This window comes from Microcaecilia unicolor, chromosome 2 (genome assembly GCF_901765095.1).
Source record: "Microcaecilia unicolor chromosome 2, aMicUni1.1, whole genome shotgun sequence".
NCBI classification, from domain to species: domain Eukaryota; kingdom Metazoa; phylum Chordata; class Amphibia; order Gymnophiona; family Siphonopidae; genus Microcaecilia; species Microcaecilia unicolor.
This window is the reverse complement of record NC_044032.1, coordinates 388,148,855-388,170,618: the sequence shown is the minus strand read 5'-3', so window position 1 is coordinate 388,170,618 and position 21,764 is coordinate 388,148,855. Positions and strand designations below refer to the sequence as shown.

The 21,764-nt window shown below is 45.5% G+C and overlaps 1 protein-coding gene across 1 annotated transcript in view; it reads right to left on the bottom strand.

Annotated features, from left to right (window-relative positions):
• Positions 1 to 21,764, bottom strand: part of CCDC158 (coiled-coil domain containing 158) — a 1,152,460-nt gene that overhangs the window by 1,044,912 nt on the left and 85,784 nt on the right. Inside the window, exon 5 of the mRNA XM_030192135.1 lies at positions 16,959 to 17,179. Within this exon, the coding sequence (XP_030047995.1) occupies positions 16,959 to 17,179 (221 nt within the window). The remainder of the gene's footprint in view (positions 1 to 16,958; positions 17,180 to 21,764) is intronic.

Sequence of the window (21,764 nt, the reverse complement as noted above, 5' to 3'; positions counted from 1 at the left end):
CGGGCTCCATAAATCTTCTCACGCTGAACCTCTCTGGCCAACTGAGTCCATTTCTTCATATGAAGACACAGGACAAAGTTGGAAGGGCTATGGTCAGACCCTGACATTGAAGACACCAAGAATGAGTGTCTAAACCAGAGATGTTCCGATTGCACTGGGTATAGCACTTAAGGCCACTGGGAACTTTTGTGAACATGGAAGGAAAAACTTCTGTGGCCAAATCAAACGACTTGATGCTGCCAAAAAAGGGGCCAAGCAACAGACAAAAACAAATGGAAAACCCGACTGAATTCAAGGTCTAAAAGCGGCATGATGATGCGGTAAAATTAAAGAAACTTAAAAGTGAGGAAAACGCACTAAAAATAATAAGGGGATGGGAAGAAGAGACCCGAAACATGGGAAAATACAAATAAGCCAAAAAACTAGCTGAAAGGAACTCAGAACTCTCTACCAGACCGAGCTCTTAGGAGCAGGGGAAAAAAATCACAACCTGTCCTCACCACAATAAAAGAAGAACTGTGGGAACCACACTCTCGCTGCAGGCGGGAAGGCACTCGCACATGTGCAGTGGAGTGTGGCTCGCACTCTACAAACCTCTTAAGCTCGTTATAAGCTCCGGTCTGGGCAACCCAGGTCATGTTACCTACTTGTGAGAATTATGGCCTGCTTGTCATCGGAGAAAGTGAAGTTATTCACCTGTATCAGTTGTTCTCCGAAGACAGCAGGCCAAGTATTCTCACATACGGGTGACATCATCCAACAGAGACTGATGCAGACGCTGCCTAGCTCTTAAAAGGTTCTGGCAGTTTCCCACCGTGCATGCGCAAGTGCATTCCCACCCGATGGACGAGCTTGGGTCCCAGAGTAAGATGACATAGCTCAAGGACACAATTCCTAGAGGAGGTGAGAGGGTATGTGAGAATACTTGGCCTGTCATCCTCGAACACCTGCTACAGGCGAACAACTTCGCTTTCTCTGAGGACAAGCAGGTCAGATGTATCTCACATGTGGGATCCCCTAGCTACCAGGCTCATAGGAAATAACAATGCTAGGACAATAGAGACTGAAAACGTCAAGGCCTTCAAGTCAACCAACCTGAAACTCTATACACACTGGTTGTGAAGGTGCATGCTGGAACAGAATAAAATGGGCCTAGAAGGATGGAGTTGGATTATAGACCCCAAATTCTGCAGGCCTGTCTGACCAACCCAGCTGTCGCATCGGGTGTTCTACTCAAGGAAATAGCAAGATGTTAATGTGTGGACTGAAAACCATGTTACAGCCTTGCAAATCTCTTCAATGGAGGCTGATGGCATGTGGGCTACCGATGTAGCCATAGCACTGACATAAACCATGGCATTGTTCTCCAGTGTCAGCCCAGCAAGTGAATGAGATGCAGTCTGCAAGCCAATTGGAAAGAGTGTATTTATCAATGGCTACCCCCATCCTGTTGAGATCAAAAGAAACAAAGTTGAGAAGACTGTCTACGGGGCTTAATCCACTCCAGGTGGAAGGCCAAGGTTTGCATACAGTGTGTGAAATGCACTTTTACCAGAATGAGCATGAAGTCTGGGCAAGAACATTGGCAGGACGAATGACTGGTTAAGATGGAATCCCGATATCACCTTAGGAAAGGTGAATGTGGAGAACTACTCTATTTGTGTAAGGTCGATCCATTACTAGGGCCTGAAGCTCACTGACCCTGTGTAAAGTAACTGCCACCAAAAACAAGACCTTCCAGGACAAATAATTCATAGGACCAGAATCCAGTGGCTCAAAAGGAGCATAGGTAGAGGTTTAACAGTGGACTCTGACAAAAGCAAACCTCAAATGAATCAAACAACTAGAGGCTGTCCAGAGATGGGCTCACCTTCTACACAGTGATGGTAAGCACCAATTGCAATGAGGTGAACCCTTACAGAGTTGATGTTGAGACTATACTCGAAGAGGTGCAGAAGGTAGTCAAGCAATTTATGTGTATGCAAGAAAGAAGATCTAGGGCCTTGCCCTCACATCAGACAGCAAGCCTCCTCTATTTGAAAGTATAACCTCTTAGTAGAATCTTTCATGGAAGCCAGTAAGACCCTGGAGACACTCTCCCAAGAGATTTAAGAAGGCAAATTCTATGCTCTCACCATCCAGGACATGAGGGCCAGACTGAAGGCTGGGATGCAGAAGAAACCCCTTGGTCTGCTTGATGAAGGTTGGAAAACAGTCCAATCTCCATTGTTCTTTGGAGGATAACTCCAAAAGAAGTGGGAACCACATTTGCCTAGGCCAATATGTGAAGATCAGGATTATGGTTCCCTGGTCTTGCCTGAATTTCAGAAGTCTTCCCTATGACAAGAATGGGAAGATACGAATACTGAACACCTGTCCCCCAATGAAGGGAAAAGGCATCCGGTGCTAGCCTGTCATGTAACCAGAGCCTGGAGCAGAACTGAGGGACTTTGTGATTGTAATGAGTGTCTAAAAGATACACTGAGGGAGTAACCCAATCTCAGAAAATCTTGAGGGCAACGCCGATGCTGAGAGACCACTTGTGAGGTTGTGTTACCCTGCTCAGTCTATCGATCAAACTGTTGAGTTTTCCCGCCAAGTACATGGCTCATTTTCACATCCCAACAGCCTCCTGACACAGAGGTTAAGACCCCGTACCCCTCTGCTTGTTGAATACATCACAACCTGATTGTCCGTTTGAATGAGTACAATTTGGTTCAGCAAATGATCTCTGAAAGCCTTTAGAGCATCCCATATTGCCTAATTTCACAGGTCTAGATCACATGTCTAGATGATGAGCCCTTAGAACACCGCCAGTTCCTAACCAGGAGGTCAGGAGGGTCCCAACAGATGGCAGATGAGTCATTCCCAGACAAGAGAAACGTAATGGATGGCACTGAAAAGAGCCCTTGGGGGCAGGCCCGACAGAGCCAGAACCTGGGATGGCTCTGAAAAGAGCTCTTGAGGGCAAGACAGGGACCTGGGGTGGCTCTGAAAAGAGCTCTTGGGGGCAAGACTGGGGCCTTGGGTGGCTCTGAAAAGAGCCACTGGGGGCAAGCATGGCAGAATCAGAACCTGGGGTGACTCTAGAACCTAGGACCCCAAAGCTGGACAGGAGACTGGAACGCTGGGCTGGAGACAAGAACACAGAGGCTAGACGGGAGACAGGAACACTGTGGTAGCCTGAAGACAGGAACCCTGTGGTAGGCTACAGTCAGGAACATTGTGAACGGCTGGAGTCAGGAACCCTGTGGTGGGCTGGAGACAGGAACACTGTTAAAGCTAGAGTCAGGAACCCTATGATAGGGCTGGAGACAGGAAAGCTGTGAAAGGCTAGAGTCAGGAACCCTGTGATGGGGCTGGAGACAGGAAAGTTGTGAAAGGCTAGAATCAGGAACCCTGTGATGGGGCTGGAGACAGGAAAGCTGTGAAAGGCTAGAGTCAGGAACCCTGTGATGGGGCTGGAGACAGGAAAGTTGTGAAAGGCTAGAATCAGGAACCCTGTGATGGGGCTGGAGACAGGAAAGTTGTGAAAGGCTAGAATCAGGAACCCTTTGGTGGTCTGAAGACAGGAACACTGTGGTATGCTGGAGACAGGAAAGTTAGACAACAGGCAAGCAAGCAGTTGCGAAGGCAGTGAAAGTGGTGTCCTGTCGTCCTAAAGTAGGCCAGGAAGACTTGATGTCAGCAGGAAGTGCCCAGCCTGTCTACCACCGCAGAACTCCATTTATTCAGTCGTTCATTTAAGCATTTATATACCACTTAGAGCTAAGTGGATTACAGTTTCATTTACAGGTACTGGATCTGTCCCTAGTGGGCTCACAGTCTAAGTAGTAAAATGTACTACTGTTGTACCTGGTGCAATGGAGGGTTAAGTGACTTGCACAAGGTTATATGGAGCTGCAGAGGGAATTGAACCTGGTCCCCAGCATCTCAACCCACTGATGGCCATAAGACAACAGCAGGAATTGAACCCAGTTCTCCAGGTCCACAACCCACTGCACTAACCATTAGGCCACTCCTCCACTCCTTCAAAGGCACCACTGGTGTGCACACATGTGCCTAGAGCCACCGGCGGGACCCCTGTGCTGGGCCTTTGACCCATCCCCACTTACCTGAGGGTAAGAAGGGGTGTGAATGTGGGGCACAGCCTGGGGCTGTGACACCTGGAGCACCAGTAGGTTGATCTGTAAATCCCTCTCCTGGGTTGACCAGTGACCTTGAGTGTGAAGCCTATCTAAATGAGCTCCCCAACTCAGGTTGAATGCATCAATCATCAGCATCCTCTGGGGAAGAAGAATTTGGAATGTTAGTCCCAGGTCAAATGGACTAGAGGAGGAATAGAGCCAGCTTTGTGGTTACTCGGATGACATCCACTAGGTTCCCCATGGTCTAAGACCATGGGAAAGCTAAGGTCCACTGGGCAGATCGCATATGGAGACATGGCATGGAAGTAACATGTACAGTGAATGCCATGCGGCCCAAGAACCTCAACATCTACCAAGCCATAACCTGCTGGCTGCTGCAAACCTGGGTGTCAATGGTATCCAGGGTGTCTGCCATGCCTGAGGAAAAAAAGCTCGAGCTTGAACTGTGTCTAGCAGGGTTCCAATGAACTCTAATTGCTGAACTGGTGGTAGTTGGGATTTGTGATAACAAGCCCTATTAGATCCAGCACCCATATAGTTCTCCACATGAACTCCAGAGAACCATCATTCGATATGCTCTTCACCAACCAATCATCACTGCTAGACACTAAATACCTGAGAGTTGATGCAAGGCCAAATGGCAGAACGTTGTACTGAAAGTAATGTGTCCCCACCCACAATCCTAGATACTTCCTGTGGCCTGGAAGTGTCGGAATATGAGTATATGAATTATCCACTTCAGCCAGTATCAGTGTTAAACTTAATGGAGTGGGTTTCTTCAAATCAAATTCTTATTATTACCTATCTCCAACTGTTTTTTCTCACTATCCTTACACAATGCTTAAGGGGTACTGAGTATTGGATCTATCAGATATCCATGTCACCACCATTCAGGCTATATTTATGTGAGCCAGGCACTTTGTTATGGTGGGCATGTGTTCGTCATTGATCCATAATTTTAATCTTTAAACTTTTTACTTTCTACTTTCACCCAATAATTTTCTCTTGTAATCAAAATTACACTTAGCTTAATTGAAGTTTCGCTATTTCACTATTCTTTTTGTCTTTTTCTGTTTCTTTTGAATTCATCATCTCGGAGACATCATCTCATCCGACATGAAGTCATGTTTCGCACCAAATGCTGTATCAAGGTACGTCGCCTCTATACAAGCGGGAAGCATGTCTGAATACAGAGAGCAACGGACATGCTTCCAGCTTGTATAGAGATGTCAATGCAGAGTGTAACCGAGACACACTATTTGTCCAAGTATCTTTATTGATATCTATCATACAAGAACAGACAAACACGTAATTTCAACCAAATGAGACACAGCATTAAATAATCATTCATACAAGTATAGATGCGGACATACATTCATTTAGATTGTACTATGAAATGCTAATATGAATGAAGCCACATGAAGCATTAAGGAGAGAGGACGCATTTTGATCTCTCTCCAGAGCTCCTCGCCAGTGCCCTACCTGTTTATGCATGCTCTTCTCTAAGAGGATTCCTCCTGTTTCTTGCTTTTGTGCTGGATGGACAAATTTCTCATGAAAACGGAGGGCATGATATCAGGCAAGGGCACTAAAAAAAAAAAGAGAGAGAAACACCGCAGCAGGGACAACAAGAGGGAATTGGAGGCCTGCAGAATGCTAGCATTTTCCAAACAACAGCTGGCCCAGATATCTGCAACGATGGAGAAGGTGCTGGCGCCGCGCCTAGGTCAACGTTTTGGGCAGCTGGCTCACACAGAAGTGCTTCTTGCGAAGACCCATTGGAAGGGTGAGTTAGAGAATCAGATCTTGGCGGCTGAGGGCATGGAGACCCAGACTGCCACCATGCTCTGTAAGATAGAGCAGTAGGTTTGCGAACAAGCTGAAAAACTTGATGAACTAGAAAATATCTCCCAGAGGAGGAATCTAAGAATAGTCGGGCTCCCTGAACATCTGGCAGAACACTCCTTACCCACGTTGCTACAGCGCTGGCTCTCCACCAATTTCGCCCTCTCAGACCACATGGGTCCTCTCCGACTACATGGGTCCTCTCTCCTTAGAACATGCACATAGATTGGGGTCAGGGACAAGATGGTCGGAGGTCGCCACATGTTATCATCATTGAAGTACATAATTATTTTAACAAGGTAGAAATCCTTCATGGTTGCTGTCAGAAATGGGATTCACTTACTTATGAAGGAGAGCTTATAAAAATTTTCCAACGCTATTCTGTGGTTATTCAGGAGCATCATCACAAATTTTCTCCTATTTGTACAGCCCTTCATGATAAACAACATCGTTTAATACTTCTTTACCCTGCACTACTAAAAATGTAGTTGGTGGCTGTCATTTGATACCCCGCAAACAACTGAGGATTGCCTGAATAAGCTGCAAGCCCCAGAGCTACCAGAAACTTGATCAATAGACATGATTCCTTGGGCTCACTCTTTAATAGTTACTACAGCTTGTTGTCCACCTGATTTGGCCTTCCTGGATTCTCTGATAATCTATTTGTATGCAAGGGGGGATCCTGTTTGATATGGGTTTGGTTTACTGTGGCGAGGTGCTGATTTCAGCCCAGGAGAGAAAAGAGAGCAGGGGAATTAAGCAGCATTTCTGGCCCTGACCCCTACAGTGACATCATCCCTCCCAGAGACCAGTGAAAAGAGCCCAGTTTCCTGAAAGTGCTTGTCTGCTTTCCTGCTTACCATCTAAGGTTTTAGCTGTGGGATCAATATAAGAACTGAAAATCCTTGATTCCAGCCCAAGAGAAAGAGAGCAGGGGAATGGAGTGGTGTTTCTGGCCTTACCCCTTACAGTGACATCGTCCACCCCCCCCCCCCCCCCAAAGACCAGTGAAAAGTGCACATCTTCCTGAAAGGGGTGTATAATGCCCCTTAGTGTGCCCCTTTATGGGCAACTTTGTGGATAATTTATTAATATTCCACTAATAGGATTTTCTTATTCCTCTACTGGGGTCTGGTCATGCTTTTATTATTTTATTTTTCTCTTGGAGGCATATTTTTATTTTGATTCAAAAATGAGGCACCTCAGATCTATCCTTTTTCTCGTCCTTTTTTCAGGACTATTATATAGTCCTTTATATCAGTTATTGGTATGACATCTGATATTTTACATTCTAAATATCCTGTTTTTGTGAGGATTATATGCAACATATCAATATAGTGACAGATAATCAACAGAAGTATAGCTCTAAAAGCAAATATAACAAACAGTTATTAAGAGGTGGCAAGAGGCATTTAAAAAAGATAGATTGTAAACCACATGCTACATCTATTCTGGTTCCAGGGTACTATATTAACATAAGATCATTAGGTAATAAAGACACCATTCTGAGAGACTGGATAGAAATCAAAAAACCAAGGCTTTTATCTTTAACGGAAACCTGGTTGAGAACTAATGATAATCAGTTATTGAATGAGATCTGTCCATTGGGATATAAGTTTTTATCACTTCCTAAAAGATTGAAAAAAGGAGGATTGGGAATTTTGCATAATTTAATGTTTTCTTATTGGATTCTTTTACTTCCACTGAATTAGAGATTCTAGCTTGTAGAATTGAGGATAGTACCCTGACAGCCTTACTTTCGAAAGTGTTGGGTGCCCATATTTCGACCAAAATCGGGAGATGGGCGCCCATCTCGCAAAGGCGCCCAAATCGGTATAATCGAAAGCCGATTTTGGGCGTCTTCAACTGCAATCTGTCGCGGAAACGGGCAAAATGGATGGGGGCGTGTCGGAGGCGTGGTGAAGGCGGGACTGGGGCGTGTTTATCGGCCGAGGAGAGATGGGCGCCTTTGGACGATAATCGAAAAAGGAGAGGCGTTTTTAGCGCGAATTTGGGTCATTTTGTTTGGACCCTTTTTTTTCACAAACAAGTCCCAAAAAAGTGCCCTAAATAACTAGATGACCACCAGAGGGAATCGGGGATCACCACCCCTGACTACCCCAGTGGCCACTAACCCCCTCCCACCAAAAAAAAAAGAACTTTAAAAACCTTTTTTTCCAGCCTGTATGCCAGCCTCAAATGTCATACCCAGCTCCATCACAGCAGTACGTAGGTCCCTGGTGCAGTTGTTAGTGGGTGCAGTAGACTTCAGGCAGGTAGACCAGGCCCATCCCCCCCTACCTGTTACACTTGTGGTGGTAAATGGGAGACCTCCAAACCGCCCCCAAAACCCACTGTACCCACATGTAGGTGCCCTCCTTCACCCATAAGGGCTATGGTAATGGTGTAGAGTTATGGGCAGTGGGTTTTGGAGGGGATTTGAGGGGCTCAGCACCCAAGGGATGGGAGCTATGGACTTGGGAGGTATTTAATTTTTTTCTGTTAATTGTTACAAGTGCCCCCTAGGGTGCCCGGTTGGTGTCCTGGCATGTGAGGGGGACCAGTGCACTACGAATCCTGGCCCTTCCCACGACCCAATGCCTTGGATTTGTTCGTTTCCATTATCGCTGAAAAACGAAACCGCCCGGCTCAAATCCGCACGAATCCAATACATTTGCTGGGCACAAACCGTATTATTGAAAAAAAAAGATGGGCGCCCATTCTTTTTTCGAAAATACAGTCTGTCCCGCCCCTTCACGTACCCGTTCTCAGATATAGATGCCCATGGAGATGGGCGTTCGATTATGCCCCTCCACGTGATTCATTAACTTGTCTATTATTTTATAATTCCCCTGAGAAATGGTCACAGTCAAGAGAAGACGTTTATGATTCAGCAAATGCTACATACCTATAGAAGGTATTCTCCGAGGACAGCAGACTGATTGTTCTCACTGATGGGTGATGTCCACGGCACCCCTTCCAATCGGAATCTTCACTAGCAAAGACGTATGCTAGTCCTCGCGCGCCCATGTGCACTGCGCATGCGCGGCCGTCTTCCTGCCCGAACCGGCTCGTGTTCGTCAGTCCCGTATGTAGCAAGACAAAGACAAGGGAAGACACAACTCCAAAGGGGAGGCGGGCAGGTTTGTGAGAACAATCAGCCTGCTGTCCTCGGAGAATACCTTCTACAGGTATGTAGCATTCGCTTTCTCCGAGGACAAGCAGGATGCTTGTTCTCACTGATGGGGTATCCCTAGCCCCCAGGCTCACTCAAAACAACAAACATGGTCAATTGGGCCTCGCAACGGCGAGGACATAACTGAGATTGACCTAACAACTTATCCAACTAACAGAGTGTAGCCTGGAACAGAATAAAAAAATGGGCCTAGGGGGGGTGGAGTTGGATTCTAAACCCCAAACAGATTCTGAAGCACTGACTGCTCGAACCGACTGTCGCGTCGGGTATCCTGCTGCAGGCAGTAATGAGATGTGAATGTGTGGACAGATGACCACGTCGCAGCCTTGCAGATCTCATCAATAGTGGCTGACTTCAAGTGGGCCACTGACGCTGCCATGGCTCTAACATTGTGAACCGTGACCTGACCCTCAAGAGCCAGCCCAGCCTGGGCGAAAGTGAAGGAAATGCAGTCTGCTAGCCAATTTGATAAGGTGCGTTTCCTCACAGCCACTCCCCTCCTGTTGGGATCAAAAGAAACAAACATTTGGGCGGACTGTCTGTTGGGCTGCGTCCGCTCCAGATAGAAGGCCAATGCTCTTTTGCAGTCCAATGTGTGCAACTGACGTTCAGCAGGGCAGGAATGTGGACGGGGAAAGAATGTTGGCAAGACAATTGACTGGTTCAGATGGAACTCCGACACCACCTTCGGCAAGAACTTAGGGTGAGTGCGGAGGACTACTCTATTATGATGAAATTTGGTGTAAGGAGCATGGGCTACCAGGGCCTGAAGCTCACTGACTCTACGAGCTGGTTACTACCACCAAGAAAATGACCTTCCAGGTCAAGTACTTCAGATGGCAAGAATTCAGTGGCTCAAAAGGAGGTTTCATCAGCTGGGTGAGAACGACATTGAGATCCCATGACACTGTAGGAGGTTTGATGGGGGGCTTTGACAAAAGCAAACCTCTCATAAAGCGAACAACTAAAGGCTGTCTCGAGATCGGCTTACCTTCCACACGGTAATGGTATGCACTGATTGCGCTAAGGTGAACCCTTACAGAGTTGGTCTTGAGAGCAGACTCAGACAAGTGCAGAAGGTAGTAAAGCGGGGTCTGTGTAGGACAAGAGCGAGGATCTAAGGCACACCAGACGGCAAACCTCCTCCATAAAAAGAAGTAACTCCTCTTAGTGGAATCTTTCCTGGAAGCAAGCAAGACACGGGAGACACCCTCCGACAGACCCAAAGAGGCAAAGTCTACGCTCTCAACATCCAGGCCGTGATAGCCAGAGACCGGAGGTTGGGATGCAGAAGCGCTCCTTCGTTCTGGGTGATGATGGTCGGAAAACACTCTAATCTCCACGGTTCTTCGGAGGACAACTCCAGAAGGAGAGGGAACCAGATCTGATGCGGCCAAAAAGGAGCAATCAGAATCATGGTGCCTCGGTCTTGCTTGAGTTTCAACAAAGTCTTCCCCACGAGAGGTATGGGAGGATAAGCATACAGCAGGCCTTCCCCCCAATCCAGGAGGAAGGCATCCGATGCCAGTCGGCCGTGGGCCTGAAGTCTGGAACAGAACTGAGGGACCTTGTGGTTGGCTCGAGATGCGAAGAGATCTACCAAGGGGGTGCCCCACACTTGGAAGATCCGGCGCACTACTCTGGAGTTGAGCGACTACTTGTGAGGTTGCATAATCCTGCTCAACCTGTCGGCCAGACTGTTGTTTACACCTGCCAGATATGTGGCTTGGAGAAACATGCCATGACGGTGGGCCCACAGCCACATGCTGACGGCTTCCTGACACAGGGGGCGAGATCCGGTGCTCCCCTGCTTGTTGATGTAATACATGGCAACCTGGTTGTCTGTCTGAATTTGGATAATTTGGTGGGACAGCCGATCTCTGAAAGCCTTCAGAGCGTTCCAGACTGCTCGTAACTCCAGGAGATTGATCTGTAGACCTTGTTCCTGGAGGGACCAGCTTCCCTGGGTGTGAAGCCCATTGACATGAGCTCCCCACCCCAGGAGAGACGCATCCATAGTCAGCACTTTTTGCGGCTGAGGAATTTGGAAAGGGCATCCCAGAGTCAAATTGGACCAAATCGTCCACCAGTGCAGGGATTCGAGAAAACTCGTGGACAGGTGGATCACGTCCTCTAGATCCCCAGCAGCCTGAAACCACTGGGAAGCTAGGGTACATTGAGCAGATCGCATGCGAAGACGAGCCATGGGAGTCTCATGAACTGTGGAGGCCATGTGGCCGAGCAATCTCAACATCTGCCGAGCTGTGGTCTGCTGGGACGCTCGCACCCGGGAGACGAGGGACAACAGATTGTTGGCCCTTGTCTCCGGAAGATAGGCACGAGCCGTCCGAGAATCCAGCAGAGCTCCTATGAATTCGAGTCTCTGTACTGGGAGAAGATGGGACTTTGGATAATTTATCACAAACCCCAGTAGCTCCAGGAGGCGAATAGTCATCTGCATGGACTGTAGAGCTCCTGCCTCGGAAGTGTTCTTCACCAGCCAATCGTCGAGATAAGGGAATACGTGCACTCCAAGTCTGCGAAGCGCTGCTGCTACCACAGCCAGGAACTTCGTGAACACCCTGGGCGCAGAGGCGAGCCCAAAGGGTAGCACACAGTACTGGAAGTGACGTGTTCCCAGACGGAGCGCGGACAAAAGAAGACTGATGAACACGAGCTGGTTCGGGCGGGAAGACGGCCGCGCATGCGCGGTGTGCATAGGCGCGCGAGGACTAGCAAACGTCTTTGCTAGTGAAGATTCCGATTGGAGGGGGTGCCGTGGACGTCACCCATCAGTGAGAACAAGCAGCCTGCTTGTCCTCGGAGAATGTAGGTAACCATACTAGTATTCGACATAATTCTATTTTATTGGGTGACAAATTTACATTTAGAAAATACACATAATGTGAATGTGGGAGATCTGATTAGTTTTCTCAGTGTCACGACTGTGGTTGTGACTCCACTTTTCAGTCTTACCTTGTCTTCCGGTGGTCAGCTTCAGAGGTGGCTCCAGTCTGTTCGTCTCTTTACATTGTTGCCTCTGCTGCCACTCCCTGTGTGTTTCAAGCGTCTCTCTGGTATTGTGTGTTTCAAGCCTCTTTCCTAGAGAACTTCCATTTCCTGTGTGTTCTATGCCTCACTCTGGTGTTCAGTGTGATTCAACCCCCTTTTCTGTAGTCGTGACATCATCAGTAAAGGCCCTCATAAGGAAGGTGAGGACATTCATTCAGGGCCTTTGCAAAGCCAAAGGTCTCCAGGTTAGTCGGTGTGCTTGTGAAACACTTCTGCCCTGTTTCCTAGTTGGGGTGCTTGTTTAGCACTTCTGTCTTGTTTCCTAGTTAGTGTGCCTGTATGGCATTTCAGCTTTAGTTCTTCTGTTTGTGTGCTAGGGTTAGCACTTCTGCCTGAGTTCTTCTGTTTGTCTGTGTGAAAGGGTTAGCACTTCTGCCTTTGTTCTTCTGCTTGTCTGTGTGCTAGTGTTAGTACTTCTGTCTTGGTTTGCCTTTCTGTTCTGTGGCTTGTTTGTGTGGCCTCACCTAGAACTCTGCCTAGTCTGCCTTGCCTAGAGTTCTGCCTAGGTTCTTCCTTCTGCTGATGTGTTTAGGTTCCTGTTCGGCCTTGTGGCCCACATGAGAGGGCTCTGTGTACATCAGTTACAGGTCGGCCTTGCAGCCCATTTGCATGCTTTCTTTTCAGGCTTTACTTAGTTCTGTCCTTGTGTTCCCTGCCTAGTCCAGTCCTGGTTTGTGTCTTAATACAGCCTGTGTGCTCTGTGCACTTCTGGTCTGTTTCTGCCTGTGTGCTCATTGCACTTCTGGTCTGCTCCATTCCAGCTTGGTTAGTCCAGTTCTGAGTGGAGGGTTTTGCCGGCTGCTGCCATTCGTCGACAGCAGCCCAAGAACTCATGTCATTCCTCAGTCCATGACAGCTTAGAGCCTGAGACGACACTCAGGTCATTAGGATTTGATTTGCCCTCTTCTCAAACTACTCATAAGGGCCATCAATTGGATGCTATAGCTTAGATTACTAATTTATCAGTTTGCAAACTGAGATAGGTAAAGATGGTGTCCACTGACCTAAGTACATAAGTATTGCCATACTGGGACAGACTGAAGGTCCATCAAGCCCAGCATCCTGTTTCAAACAGTGGCAAATACAGGTCACAAGTACCTGGCAAGATCCCAAAAAAGTACAATACATTTTATACTGCTTATCCTAGAAATAAGCAGTGGATATTCCCCACTTCCATTTTAATAATGGTCTATGGACTTTTCCTTTAGGAAGCCATCCAAACCTTTTTTAAACCACACTAAGCTAACCGCCTTTACCACATTCTCTTGCAACGAATTCCAGAGTTTAATTAAACGTTGGGTGAAGAAAAAAATTTTCTCTAGTTAGTTTTAAATTTACTTCTTTGTAGCTTCATTGCGTGCCCCTTAGTCCTAGTATTTTTGGAAAAAATAAACAAGTGATTCAAGACTACCCGTTACACTCCACTCATTATTTTATAGACCTCTATCATATCTCCCCTCAGCCGTTGTTTCTCCAAGCTGAAGAGCCCTAACCACTTCATTCTTTCCTCATTGGGAAGTCGTCCCATCCCCTTTATCATTTTCATCATCCATCTCTGTTCCTTTTCTAATTCCACTATATCTTTTTTGAGATGCAGTGACCAGAATTGAACACAATATTCGAGGTGCAGTCGCACCATGGAGCGATACAAAGGCATTTTAACATCCTCATCTTTGTGTTCAGTTCTTTTCCTAATAATACCTAACATTATATTTGCTTTCTTAGCCGCCGCTGCACACTGAGCAGAGGGTTTCAACGTATCATCAATGACGTCTAGATCCCTTTCCCGGTCAGTGACTCCTAAGGTGGAACCTTGCATTATGTAGCTATAATTCAGGTTCCTCTTTCCCACATGCATCACTTTGCACTTGCTCACATTAAACGTCATCTGACATTTAGATGCCCAGTCTCCCAGTCTTGTAAGGTCCTCTTGCAATTTTTCACAATTCTTTTGTGATTTAACAACTTTGAATAACTTTCTGTCGTCAGCAAACTTAATTACCTCACTAGTTACTCCAATCTCTAGATTATTTATAAATATGTTAAAAAGCGGCAGTCCCAGCACAGACCCCTGGAGAACCCCACTATCTACCCTTCTCCATATAATCCTACTCTCTGTTTTCTATCTTTTAACCAGTTTTTAATCCACAATAGGTCACTACCTCCTATCCCTTGACTTTCTAATTTCCTCTGGAGTCTTTCATGAGGTATTCTGTCAAACGCCTTTTGAAAATCCAGATACACAATATCAACCGGCTCACCTTTATCCACATGTTTGTTCATCCCTTCAAAGAAATGTAATAGATTGGTGAGGCAAGATTTTCCTTCACTAAATCCATGTTGGCTTTGTCTCATTAATTCATGCTTTTGAATATGCTCAGTAAATTTTTTCTTTATAATAGTCTCTTCCAATTTGCCCGGCAGCAACATCAGGCTCACCAGTCTATAATTTCCCGGATCTGCTCTAGAACCTTTTTAAATAATCGGCGTTACATTGGCCACCTTCCAATCTTCCAGTACCATGCTCAATTTTAAAGATAAATTACATATTACTAACAACAGTTCCGCAAGTTCATTTTTCAATTCTATCAGTACTCTGGGATGAACACCATCTGGCCCAGGAGATTTGCTACTCTTCAATTTGTCAAATCGCCCCATTACATCCTCCAGGTTTATAGAGATTTCATTCAGTTTCTCCAACTCGTCAGAGCTTGAATGCCATTTCTGGCACCATATCTCTCCCAAATCTTCCTCGGTGAAGACTGAAGTAAAGAATTCATTTAATCTCTCCACTATGGCCTTTGTCTTCCCTGATTGCCACTTTTACCCCTTGGTCAACTAGTGGTCCAACTGATTCTTTGGCCAGCTTCTTGCTTTTAATATACCTGAAACAAATTACTATGTATTTCTGCCTCCAACGCAATCTTTTTAATCAAAGTCCCTCTTTGCTTTACTTATCAGCGCTTTGCATTTGACTTGCCATTCCTTATGCTGTTTCTTATTCATTTCAGTCGGTTCCTTCTTCCTTTTTCTGAAGGATTTTCTTTTAGCTCTAATAGCTTCCTTCAACTCACTTTTTAACCATGCCAACTGTTGTTTGGTCTTCCTTCTTCCTTTTTTAATACACGGAATACATTTGGCCAGGATGGTATTTTGAACAGTATCCACGCCTGATGTACATTTTTAATCTTCACAGCTGCTCCTCTAAGTTTTTTTTCTCATTGTTCTTCTCATTTTATCATAGACTCCTTTTTTGAAAGTTAAACACTACCGTATTGGATTTCCTGTGTATACTTACTCCAAAGCTAATATCAAATTTGATCATATTATGATCACTGTTATCAAGCAGCCCCAGCACCATTACCTCCCACACCAGATCATGTGCTCCACTAAGGACTAGGTCTAAAATTTTTCCTTCTCTTGTCGGCTCCGGTACCAGTTGCTCCATAAAGCAGTCCTCAATTTCATCAATAGGTCATGTTATGTAATAAGAGGTAAAGTTGATGTTAAATCTTTCTGGGAGAAGGTAGATAATTATTATGCAAATGATCAAATAGAACTCAATGGTTTGGCTAAATGAAATATAGTGAAGAAAAATACATTGCTCCTCAGGAGATTAAATATAAATCTAATAATACAAGAGTAAAATGGTTTAATTCTGAACTCATATCCTTAAAAGAAACATAGGAAATTGGAAAGGCAATGGAAAAAGACAGGCTCAATTATGGATAAAATGATATGGAGACAAGCAGGTAAATATAAAAGAACTATAACCCAACCAATAAAAATCCTATTTTTCTAAATTGGAAATGAAAAAATGTAAATCGTCTTTTTACAATAGTTCATAAATTATTTGAAGTTGAACACCTGTAACACAGTATAATTCTCTTTCTACAGTGAATCAATTGGCACAATGTTTTAGGGATAAGGTACTTAAAATCAGAACACAATTTACTGGTAGTCAGATGGTAGATGTTTTAAATTTTAAATTTACTGTAGATGGAGTTCCAGTAGATATTTGGAGTGAATTTCAATAAGTTAAATGGAATGATTTAAATCAACTAACAAATCTGATAAATCACATTGTCAATTGGATTCTTGCCCTTCGGATTATATGAAAATAGCTTCTTTACATTTTAAGTTTATGATTTATGATTGGCTGACAACTTTGATATCACAAGGACTTTTTCCTTCCTATTTAGGTAATATTATCTTGACACCTATTCTTAAAAATAAATCAGAATCTTGAGCAGCAACTAGTAATTATAGACTAGTTGCCTCAATTCCTTTTATTACCAAACTAATGGAGGGCATTGTCACAGTAATTGGATAAATTTAATATTCTACACTCCTCACAATCAGGTTTTCGATCTGACTTTAGTACCGTGACATTATTATGTATCTTAATATTTGATTTTTATACTCAAGTAAGGAGAAAAAAAGCTCTTATATAATGCAACTTGATTTGTCTAGTGAATTTGACCTTGTAGTGCCCAGCACTATCCCCGCCTCCCACTACCGGCTCTGCCACCCAATCCCGGCTAAGCTACTGAGGATCCATTCCTTCTGAAAACTGAATATAAAGAGAATACCAAAGTATCCTAAAGTCAAATTCCCACTCAAATAAAGAAAATTGTATGTTCAAATATAACTAAATAAAGAATTTAAAAAAAAAAAAAGTCAAATCCACAACTCACTTCATTTAATTTTCTTTGTAAGTCTTTCACTTGCTCTGAACACTCTTCCAAAAGTTTCTTAAGATGCTGTTCTTCAGAAAAATTGTTTATAGAGTCGTCATATGTCAAAACATTTGATGGACTTCTAGAATGTACAGTAAATGTGGAGCTCTTTAACACAGAGCTGTGAAGGGGGGATGATCTCATCAGGTACCGATTATCCAGCACTGCACTGGAAGCACCTTGAGTAACAGAGAAACACAAATATTTAGAATATATTCTACTATTACAGAGATAAGCACAGAATCTGAAAAGCAAAAAATACAGTAAAATAAAATTGAAAACCCTTTTTTAAATGTGCAAATTTATAAAAATCCTATTTATTAATATGTGTTCTTCAAACAGCTCCTTCATAAAAATATACTGGAACAGCTCAGGTAAAATGGGCAGAGTTTGTGCTGTATCAGTAAAATAAAGTTGCATACCTGTAACAGGGACCATCTGTAGACAGCAAGATAAATCAGACAGACTAATGAGTAACATCATTCAATGGTACCAATAAGGAACATCAATGAGCTCATAGAGATTAGAATGTCTTTCTGAGTAGGTGTGAGAGCTCCCGTGACTGCATCTTCCTCTAGTTTCCAGTCTTATAAAGATTAGGGGGTTGATATTCAGCATGGTTGGGGGGAAGTGACGTCACCAAGCCAAGATGGCTGCTTGAGCGAAGAGCTCCGGCTGTCCCACAGCAAAAAGCGAGAAAGAAAGAGGTTAGTGGGAAGATACAATAAATTCTGCGATCACTACTAAGAGCGGAACATCGGGTGATCAAAATAAACATGACAGCTCGAACGCCAAAACAGTCGTTGGCGGGCTTTGTGTACACGGGCTTAAGCGGGTCGGCACAGCAGGCTGCAGCACAAAAGACGAACAGCATGGCGGAAGACCCAGCAGAAGAGCAGCTGGTACAGCAACAACAGATCCCGCAGGGATCCCAGCCCCTCTACACACAGGAGGAGTCCCCAAATGGAGAAAATGAACTGATATTAGAAATTCGAGACTGGCTGAAAGAAATTATGGGAGAGTTGAAAGCACTCCGCTCCGACTTAAACACTCTTGGAGCGTATCTGAGAGGGGATATTGCGGCGCTGGGAAACTGAGTAGCAGAAACAGAAGAGCGCTTAGATGACCAGAGTGAACTGCTACAAACATTAAATGAGCAAGGCGCGGAGGAGAGGAAAAATATCCAACAATTATGGGACAAAATGGAGGATATGGAAAACCGAAGCAGACGACATAACATCAGGATTTGAGGTATTCCAGAGACCAGCGCATATGCGAATTCTGAGCAGATTGTGCAACAAATAGCAAGTGCAATTCTGAAAGAAACACAAATAGATAAAGACCCCTCAGAGATTGAAATAGAGAGGGCACATCGGGCGCTGGGAACACCCAGAAACAATCAACCAAAAGATATGATAGCCTGCTTGGTGGACTATAAACTGAAAGAAAAAATAATGCAAGTCGCACGAGAACACCCAAATTTCAACTGGGATGGCCATCATATCCAGCTATATCAAGATCTGGTGTCATCCACACTGCGACAGTGGGCAGAATTACGCCCGGTCACCCAATATCTGTGGGCGCAGAATATTTAGTATAGATGGAGCCATCCTTTCGCACTGCGATTTTACAAAGAAGGTAAATTACATCAGATTAAAGATGTAGCAGAAGCGGCGTTGATATTTCCAGAAAAGGAATTGAATAGCAAGATGGCGCCCAGGCGAGAGACGGGGCCACTGCGCAAGGAAAGGCCCAGATAGCGAATGCTACATACCTGTAGAAGGTATTCTCCGAGGACAGCAGGCTGATTGTTCTCACTGATGGGTGACGTCCACGGCAGCCCCTCCAATCGGAAACTTCACTAGCAAAGGCCTTTGCTAGTCCTCGCGCGCCCATGCGCACCGCGCATGCGCGGCCGTCTTCCCGCCCGAACCGGCTCGTGTTCGTCAGTCCCGTATGTAGCAAGACAAAGACAAGGGAAGACACAACTCCAAAGGGGAGGCGGGCGGGTTTGTGAGAACAATCAGCCTGCTGTCCTCAGAGAATACCTTCTACAGGTATGTAGCATTCGCTTTCTCCGAGGACAAGCAGGATGCTTGTTCTCACTGATGGGGTATCCCTAGCCCCCAGGCTCACTCAAAACAACAAATATGGTCAATTGGGCCTCGCAACGGCGAGGACATAACTGAGATTGACCTAACAACTTATCCAACTAACAGAGAGTGTAGCCTGGAACAGAATAAAACATGGGCCTCGGGGGCCTCTCCTCACATGCTATTCTTGACCCATTACAATCTGGTTTCCGCCCTCTCCACTCAACCGAAACTGCGCTTACTAAAGTCTCCAATGACCTATTACTGGCTAAATCCAGAGGTCAATATTCCATCCTCATTCTTCTTGATCTTTCCGCTGCTTTTGACACTGTCGATCACAGCATACTTCTCGATACCCTGTCCTCACTTGGATTCCAGGGCTCTGTCCTTTCCTGGTTCTCTTCCTACCTCTCCCTCCGCACCTTTAGTGTTCACTCTGGTGGATCCTCTTCTACTTCTATCCCTCTGCCTGTCGGCGTACCTCAGGGTTCTGTTCTTGGTCCCCTCCTCTTTTCTATCTACACTTCTTCCCTTGGTTCATTAATCTCATCCCATGGCTTTTCCTACCATCTCTATGCTGATGACTCCCAAATCTACCTTTCTACCCCTGATATCTCACCTTGCATCCAAACCAAAGTTTCAGCGTGCTTGTCTGACATTGCTGCCTGGATGTCTCAACGCCACCTGAAATTAAATATGACCAAAACCGAGCTTCTCATTTTCCCCCCCCAAACCCACCTCCCCACTCCCCCCCTTTTCTATTTCTGTTGATGGCTCTCTCATTCTCCCTGTCTCCTCAGCTCGAAACCTTGGGGTCATCTTTGACTCTTCTCTCTCCTTCTCTGCTCATATCCAGCAGACCGCCAAGACCTGTCGTTTCTTTCTTTACAACATCCGTAAAATCCGCCCCTTTCTTTCCGAGCACTCTACCAAAACCCTCATCCACACCCTTGTCACCTCTCGTTTAGACTACTGCAATCTGCTTCTTGCTGGCCTCCCACTTAGTCACCTCTCCCCTCTCCAGTCGGTTCAAAACTCTGCTGCCCGTCTCATCTTCCGCCAGGGTCGCTTTACTCATACTACCCCTCTCCTCAAGACCCTTCACTGGCTCCCTATCCGTTTTCGCATCCTGTTCAAACTTCTTCTACTAACCTATAAATGTATTCACTCTGCTGCTCCCCAGTATCTCTCCACACTCGTCCTTCCCTACACCCCTTCCCGTGCACTCCGCTCCATGGATAAATCCTTCTTATCTGTTCCCTTCTCCACTACTGCCAACTCCAGACTTCGCGCCTTCTGTCTCGCTGCACCCTACGCCTGGAATAAACTTCCTGAGCCCCTACGTCTTGCCCCATCCTTGGCCACCTTTAAATCTAGACTGAAAGCCCACCTCTTTAACATTGCTTTTGACTCGTAACCACTTGTAACCACTCGCCTCCACCTACCCTCCTCTCTTCCTTCCCATTCACATTAATTGATTTGATTGGCTTACTTTATTTATTTTTTGTCTATCAGATTATAAGCTCTTTGAGCAGGGACTGTCTTTCTTCTATGTTTGTGCAGCGCTGCGTATGCCTTGTAGCGCTATAGAAATGCTAAATAGTAGTAGTAGTAGTAGTAGTAGGGTGGAGTTGGATTCTAAACCCCGAACAGATTCTGAAGCACTGACTGCCCGAACCAACTGTCGCGTCGGGTATCCTGCTGCAGGCAGTAATGAGATGTGAATGTGTGGACAGATGACCACGTCGCAGCCTTGCAGATCTCTTCAATAGTGGCTGACTTCAAGTGGGCCACTGACGCTGCCATGGCTCTAACATTGTGAGCCGTGACATGACCCTCAAGAGCCAGCCCAGCCTGGGCGTAAGTGAAGGAAATGCAATCTGCTAGCCAATTTGAAATGGTGTGTTTCCCCACAGCCACTCCCCTCCTGTTGGGATCAAAAGAAACAAACAATTGGGCGGATTGTCTGTTGGGCTGTGTCCGCTCCAGATAGAAGGCCAATGCTCTTTTGCAGTCCAATATGTGTAGCTGACATTCAGCAGGCCAGGAATGAGGACGGGGAAAAAATGTTGGCAAGACAATTGACTGGTTCAGATGGAACTCCAACACCACCTTTGGCAAGAACTTAGGGTGAGTGCGAAGGACTGCTCTATTATGATGAAATTTGGTATAAGGAGCATGAGCTACTAGGGCTTGAAGCTCACTGACTCTACGAGCTGAAGTTACTGCCACCAAGAAAATGACCTTCCAGGTCAAGTACTTCAGATGGCATGAATTCAGTGGCTCAAAAGGAGGTTTCATCAGCTGGGTGAGAACGACATTGAGATCCCATGACACTGTAGGAGGCTTGACGGGGGGCTTTGACAAAAGCAAACCTCTCATGAAGCGAACAACTAAAGGCTGTCCTGAGATCGGCTTACCTTCCACACGGTAATGATATGCACTGATTGCGCTAAGGTGAACCCTTACAGAGTTGGTCTTGAGACCAGACTCAGACAAGTGCAGAAGATAGTCAAGCAGGGTCTGTGTAGAACAGGAGTGAGGATCTAAGGCCTTGCTGTCACACCAGACGGCAAACCTCCTCCATAAGAAGAAGTAACTCCTCTTAGTGGAATCTTTTCTGGAAGCAAGCAAGACGCGGGAGACACCCTCCGACAGACCCAAAGAGGCA